We start from the raw sequence: 7,421 nt of genomic DNA on the forward strand, positions 1-7,421 counted from the left end.
TTGGGGACTCCGTTCCCACCCCAAACCACAAAATGAGGGCCTTCAACACATTTAAGCAATCTCCACCCAAATTCCACACCAATTACATGGGGGACCTGCTCCACAGCCCTCCTCCTCTCCACCACCCCACCAAAAATACTTTATTAATGAGAGGGCAGCATAAAGCCACGGGACTGCATCTGCTCGGGGAGAATCCAGAGGACAGCCTGGCACCAGCCCCAGCTGACACCCGACCCTCCTCCAGCGAGGACCTACTAGGCTATGCCTCCCTCTAATTACCAGGTGCCTGGCTCAGGGCCTGGCCAGTTATTTAGAGAACCAGCGCCCACGCCTCGCACAGATATCTGTGAGGCCAGGGCTGCAGGCACCGTCTGCTGAAAGCCTGCTGCCTGAAGCTGCTACCTCCTGACTCCACTCTCCTGGGACCCCTCCTGCCACCCCCGTGCCCAAGCTCGGGGCATCATGTCGCTTGCACACACAGCTGCAGAGTACATGCTCTCAGATGCCCTGCTGCCCGACCGCAGGGGCCCCCACCTCAAAGAACTGCGCCTGGAACTGCCCCTGGACCGCATGGTCAAGTTCATAGCCGTGGGCTTCCCCTTGTTGCTGATGTCACTGGCATTTGCCCAGGAGTTCTCCTCTGGTAAGTGGCTTCCAAGACCCAGTGGGCCCTGAAATGAGTCAGCCCCCACTGTCTAGATCACATGACTCGGGCCCGGCATCACCCAAAAGGCAGACTATGCATCCGTTTGGGGCACCAGCAAAGCAGAGGTGTTAAAAAACTTTGAAAGTCATTTCTAAAATTTTCCAGTAAAAAATATTTGTCTTAATTTCAGTATTCGCATGTTCTGTGTCATTGCAGTGACTAAACTTTTATTTTGATTTTCATGTGGATGATAGAGATTAGGATCCTATAATCTCTCCAGGATTTATGACCTCTAAAGGTCTTAATTAGCCAAGCTTCAGATAAATCTCCTATCTTCTTGGAGTCTTCTTGCTACTCCCCACCTCTAGGATTATTGACTTGAGAACCTATTAAGTGCCTGACAGAGTCTGGTGCATCACAGGTGCTGAATAAATCCACTCCTTCCTCTCCAAGAGCTCCAGCCCCATGCACGAGCACTAACAAACACGTATACCCAGTGTTCTAGGTGCTAGATTAACACAGCGAATCTGCCACCTCTATTAAAGGCAACGTGGACTTTCCCGAGAACTGGGATTGCTGGCTTTCTTTTCTGGCTGTGTGCTGAGCTCACCACCTCGCCCAGGGAGGTGTGTCAGCCTCCCACTGCCTCTTCATTCACCCACAGTGCAGACCCAGAAACCTAGGGCCTGGGAAGAAGACAGTGCCTGCCAGATTCAGAAATGGCCAGAAAGCTCTTAGCTGATTGTCCCCTGGATCCCCATTCTTCCACTCCAACTCAGGGCTGCCTCAAAGCTGTGTTTCTGTTCCAGGGTCTCCCATCAGCTGCTTCTGTCCCAGTAACTTCAGCATCCGGCAGGCTGCCTACGTGGACAGTTCCTGTTGGGACTCACTGGTTCACCACAAACAGGATGAGTCTGGCCAGCACAGGACGAAATCCCTCTGGCCTCACAAGGTAAAGTGGCAGGGGCTCCGTCAAGCCTGCCTCACGGCTGGGTGGCGGGGGGGCAGAACTGCATCGATAGGTTCTCTCCTGCCCGCCTCTGCTTTTGTATTTTGCTCATTGACTTTCGCGTCTCAGGCATTCTTCAAATATCTGGTCATATTTGCTCACCCACTTTTATCTGATTGGAAGTTTTGTGCCTAGGGCTGAGGCTGTCAGTTCAAAGTAATCCCTTTGGGCCATTTCATTGGGGAAAACCCCAGATATCAGTATCTGCAATCTGATATTCTGGGCTGGTCAGTTTTCCCAAGAAGAATCATTCAATCCCTAATTTGGGTGGAGGGGGCAGCATGCAGTTGGTATCAAGCTCGTCTGCCAGCCCTCTGGGAACTCAGCCGTGGGTGTCAGCATTCACTACTTATTCAGCTCACCCCCGTTCTCAGTATGTTCCCCTGCCCTCAATGGACCCAAGTGCAGAATCCGTCGGGTTTAACGTTTCCAAAGAATAAACCACAAGGGCGGTCGGCTGAGTGCACCATGTTTCAGAAAGGATCTGCGGATCTGTTTTCTCAATATTCCTGTTTCCAGCCCCACCTGCGCCCCCATTTTCAGACACACCCGGTATCTCCCATCCCTGAGTCTTCCTGGTTCTGTGGTGAAAACAGCCTGGCTGTACCCACCTCAACTTCTCATCCTCTCTGCGGGCTGGTACCTTCTTTCATGCAGCTGCTTCCCAGGTTTCAACACTTTGTTACTCTTGTCTCCTCTTCTATTTTCTTTGTCCTTATAGGATTATGTCTTTTGGGTCCCTTTATTGTCATTCTAGTGGGGTTTCATGAGGGAGCAGAAGTAATATGTATGTCCAAGGCACAGTTTTAATCAGAAGTCACTCATAATGTTTTCTAGTTCTGACAGTTTACAGGGCCTCAAAGTGCCACAGTTCTAGGACCCAGACAAAACCAGAGACTTAATGGAAAGAGTTCATGAGGTGTCTGTCCCTGGAAGTGTTCAAGCAGGATCTAGATGGTAACAAGTTCAAAGTACTGCAGAGGGGATTCATATGTCAGAAAAGAGTCAAATTGTCGATCATCAGATGGCCTGAGTGCTCGTTAAGCCCAGATTCTCTGGCTGCACCTTAAGCCTCCTGAAACAGAAGCTCCAGGGTGAAAAGTTCATTTTCAAGAAACGTCATTTCTTAGACAGGAGTGAAAAGGTTCTCATTTGCTCTCGTGGTCTAATATACCTTTCCTAGCCTGTCTCTCTTGTTTAGTTCAGAAACACACACATGCGCGCACGCACACACACACACACACACACACACACACAAATCAAATAGCCTCCCTCTCTCTTTTTCTTCAAACTCTCCTCTAAAATAAAAAGCATCTATGGTTCAGGAGAAGCTATAGGCCAGTATTTCTTAAGGGAATAAGCTCCAAAATCGGACTGCCTGGTTCCAAATCTGCTCATTCACCTGCTAGACATGTAACCCTGTATCGGGCACTTAACATTTTCATGCTTCAGTTTCTTGGTCTATAAAATAGAGCTACTGATAGTACCTGACGAAGAATGAATAATGCATGTTCAGTACCCAGCAAAAATGTCACTTAACTGAGCCTCTACGAGTAGGGTTTTTACTGTGGGCAAAACAGTGGGTCCAACCTGTTGGGTGTGGTGAGTATGGTAAGAAACATAAGGAAAAGTCCTTTATCTAAGGTAGCAAATAGTGTAGTGGAGGACACCAGCTTTATGAATACCCAATGTCAGTTTACAAATACAGACCAGAAACAGCCCCCAAGGATTCCAAGACAGTGCCTGATGGCGTAGTTTGGTCTTACCAAGAATCCAAAGATGAGAAAAGGCCATTGCCCATGAGAGAAGGCAGGGCAGGCTACGTGGAGGAAATGGGACCTGACCTCCTCTCTGGAGGGTCGCAGTAAAGGTCAGCCATGCCAGGGCCCCTGGCAGGACTTGGAAAGCTATGGACTCTGGATGTCTGGAGCAGTCAGAGAAAGAAAAGTGGAAGATTGAGAATGAAGATGCTCTCCCCTAGGATGCCATGACCACCATTGGCCATGATCTCTGGTTAGCTACCCAGGCTAACATGCATGGAGAATGGGGACAGGAAGCTAGCACTCCCTCTTGCTCTCTTTCTTTCCCTTCCTTCCTTCCTTCCTTCCTGTCTCTGTCTGTCTGTCTGTCTGTCTCTCTCTCTCTCTCTGCCCTCCCCTTCTGAGGCAGGAACTGGGGAAGGAGAGCCCCTCACTCAGCACCCTGTCTGCAAGGTTGCAAGGTCTGGGCGCCCTGGGCCTCCCTCCTCAGCTCGCTCTCACCCTGCAGGCCCTCCCCTACTCCCTGCTGGCCCTGGCCGTGGCCATGTACCTGCCGGTTCTGCTGTGGCAGTATGCAGCCGTGCCGGCCCTCAGCTCAGATCTGCTGTTCATCATCAGCGAGCTGGACAAATCCTACAATCGCGCCATCCGCCTGGTGCAGCACATGCTGAAGATCCGGCAGGAGGGCTCGGACCCGCACGCGTTCTGGGATGAGCTGGAGAAGTGAGTTGTCTCCTCCACTGCTTTCTGAAAGACGCGGTCGAGCCCTAAAATGGGATCTTGCAGAGTAATCTTTAAACTATCCTCTGCACCATCCTTCTCGAGAATTCAACGTTCTTAACACGTCACCGCATTGACTTTCTATCATCTCTGTACAGGGAGAGGGAAGGGACTCTGCCTCCAGTTTATAGGTGACTCCACTGAGTCACAAAGGGGTTAGCCTCTGAAAGACCACCTTTTCAGAACCCTGAATAGCTCCTCCCAGGCCTACAGGAAAAACAGCCCAATTCTCCCAGATACTTTTCCTAGGCCCTCCACACACTGTCATCAACCACTTCCTCAGACTTTTGTCGAACAACTAAATGACAGAAGCCTTCCACTCCACCTAGGCAGTCTCCTGCTTTCCTCCTGAACAAGCCGTTCATTCATTTATGCATTCACCTGTCATTTAGGAGCACCAGACCCAGCTCTGGGTGATGTGGATACGGGTGTGTGTGTGTGCTGGGGGCGGGGGCTTATAGTGTATTGAGGGAAAACAAACAGTGAATTAGCATAACACGTAAGAAAGTTATATGGTAGAGGATAAATGATATAAAGAAAACTAAGACGGGGAAGGGGCTCAGGAAAGCTGGGAGGTGGAGGGAGGTGCAGTGTTAAATAGGGTGGCCAGGGCAGGCCCCCTCAGAGCACAGCTGAGCTAAGGTTAGAAACCATATTCTGCCTCGGGTTTGTGTACAGCTCTATCCTCTGAAAAAAGCTCTTCTCCTGTCTATCTTTCTGAACCCTATCTACCTTTGGAAGGCCAATCTAAGACAATATTCTCCATAGAGGTTTCTGAACACTCCAGCTCACACTGTTTGTCTCTCTCCTAACTTTTACAACTACCATGGTTTGTATCCATCATTTTAGCAACAGAACGAGCATTATTTTTATTTCCTATTTGCATGTTTCATCTGCCCCTTCCCTACAAGCCAGACTGCAAGCTTCTTCAGGGCAGAGACTGGATTACGTCTACCTGAACACCACAGCTCTCAACAAACACTTGTTAGCAGATTTATTTCTATAAAATGAATGAACTGGCCTAAAAAAAATCATACACAAAGGAAACAGACCAAGAACCAGAACGTGGTTATTTAGAATCCCAGTCCAGTGCTAAGTTAATAAGTCTTAATGCTTCTTAAGGATCCTACTTCAGCTTCGAGATTTAGTCTGCCTTGCCAGGCAGAAATCCAGAGTGATCATTCATTATTCACTGATCATTCACTGGGTTTACTGCATTGCACTCATGTCTTGGAGAATTAAGACACACTCACACACCTCTCTTTGGGGAAAGGAGGGGTTATGCTCAAAGAAGGCAGATATTCCTGTGAGCCAGTAATGCCGTGGTGCATACACAGATGCTGTTACTTCCCCACATGGCTCTCTCAGGATACAGTTCTAAATGGTCCCCCCTAATCTTGCCTCCTTTCTTCCCCTGCCCAGGGCTCGGAAAGAACGATACTTTGAATTCCCCTTGCTAGAGCGGTACCTGGCCTGTAAGCAGCGCTCACACTCACTAGTGGCCGCCTACCTCCTGAGGAACTCCCTCTTGCTCTTCTTCACCTCAGCCACCTACCTATACCTTGGCCACTTCCACCTGGATGTCTTCTTCCAAGAGGAATTCAGCTGTTCCATGAAGACAGGGCTGCTACATGATGAGACCCACATCCCCGATCTGATCACGTGCAGGCTGACCTCTCTGTCTGTTTTCCAGATTGTTAGTCTCTCCAGTGTAGCAATATACACCCTGTTGGTTCCAGTGGTAATATACAACCTCATGCGGCTGTGTCGGTGGGACAAACGGCTCCTATCCATCTATGAGATGCTCCCGGCTTTTGACCTCCTCAGCAGAAAGATGCTGGGATGTCCCATTAATGATCTCAATGTGATCCTTCTTTTCCTCCGAGCCAACGTCTCTGAGCTCATCTCTTTTAGCTGGTTGAGTGTCCTTTGTGCGCTGAAGGACACAACCACCCAGAAGCACAACATTGACACAGTGGTTGATTTCATGACGTTATTGGCTGGCTTAGAACCCTCAAAACCTAAACATCTCACCCACGGGATGTGTGATGAAAATCCGTAGTTAAGAAACCATGAAGCAAGAAATTTTATGGAAAGTAAAAATCTCTCCCCTTCTTCACAAGTCTCACGCACTAATATACAAAAACACCCACTTTAGGATTGCTAAACTTGCATTTAGCTGAATCGAACATCCTGTATTATGCTATGCCAAAGGTGAGAAGATATAATCAATACATGGAAACAAATCTGAAAGTTGGAGCTGATGAGTCCAAAAGCTAAAAAAAAATAGATCTAGAGCTTAATATGAAGACAGAAGAAAAACTAAGACTAAAATTAAAATCTAGGGACTTCCCTGGTGGTCCAGTGGTTAAGACTCTGCACTCCCAATGCAGGCGGCATGGGTTTGATCCCTGGTCGGGGAACTAAGATCCCTCATGCTGCACAGCATGACCAAAAAATAAAAAATTTAAAAATAAAAGTTACCATTATTTTAAAAAATTCAAAAAAAATATTAAAGTCTAGACATTGTGCAAAGGGAGAGGTTTCTACAGGCTATTAAATGGAGGTAGTTTCTTCTCACTCTATTTACGCCTTTGTAGGATACACACTCAGTTTAGAGCAAGTGGGGTAATCTGGTAAGAGAATAAAGATATGAAATCCCTGGGAACCCTGTGGTGTGGCCTCAAACCCCAGCTTGTCTTGTGGAACTCACCAACCTTGCCCAGGTATCCTGTGGCCTGCAAGATGGGCCAAGAGATGCTGATGGCAGGAATTTGCCGTCTGCTCTTGGGGCTTAAGGACAGCATAGAACAAGGCCAGGGCCATGCATCAGCTGTGGGTGGAGCCTTGAGGTGTACAGATACGCTTTTTCATTGTGTAAACCAGGGACTCACTTCACCAAGGGCTGGGATTATGGGCTGCAGACTCTGTAATTCTTGATGGGCCCAGATATGCTTCTAATACCCCAGGGGATGCTCTACCTCCACTTACAGCCAATCACTGATAGCAACCATTTAGAACTAAACAGGATAAATAGTAAAGTGCTGTTGGGCCCCAACTCTCTCTTACTCATCTTAGCTTCTAACTCCCATTGCTATGTTCGGAACCTTGATCTGACTCCAAAGGCCATGCTCGGACCACAATACCTTGCTGTCTCTCATTTGCTATTTGTAGAGCTGCACATTATGTATTTCTTCAGAGAATTTTTGCATAAGTCATTTCGACC

At 48.2% G+C, this 7,421-nt stretch overlaps 1 protein-coding gene across 1 annotated transcript; it reads left to right on the top strand.

Annotated features, from left to right (window-relative positions):
* The first annotated feature begins 418 nt into the window (after nucleotides 1-418).
* Nucleotides 419-7,421, top strand: PANX3 (pannexin 3). The gene is made up of 4 exons (XM_079929271.1): nucleotides 419-643; nucleotides 1,456-1,598; nucleotides 3,924-4,138; nucleotides 5,618-7,421. Exons 1-4 carry the CDS (start codon nucleotides 463-465, stop codon nucleotides 6,255-6,257), a joined length of 1,179 nt encoding a protein of 392 aa, XP_079785397.1. The 5' UTR covers nucleotides 419-462; the 3' UTR covers nucleotides 6,258-7,421.

This window comes from Stenella coeruleoalba, assembly GCF_951394435.1.
Source record: "Stenella coeruleoalba genome assembly, chromosome: 8".
Taxonomy (NCBI): Eukaryota; Metazoa; Chordata; class Mammalia; order Artiodactyla; family Delphinidae; genus Stenella; species Stenella coeruleoalba.

Bases quoted from the DNA above. Each gene is read 5' to 3' on its own strand.
- PANX3 (XM_079929271.1), top strand. From the start codon at position 463: ATGTCGCTTGCACACACAGCTGCAGAGTACATGCTCTCAGATGCCCTG. The intron at 644-1,455 runs GTAAGTGGCTTC...TTTCTGTTCCAG, and splicing joins TGCCCAGGAGTTCTCCTCTG to GGTCTCCCATCAGCTGCTTC. The intron at 4,139-5,617 runs GTGAGTTGTCTC...TCCCCTGCCCAG, and splicing joins TTCTGGGATGAGCTGGAGAA to GGCTCGGAAAGAACGATACT.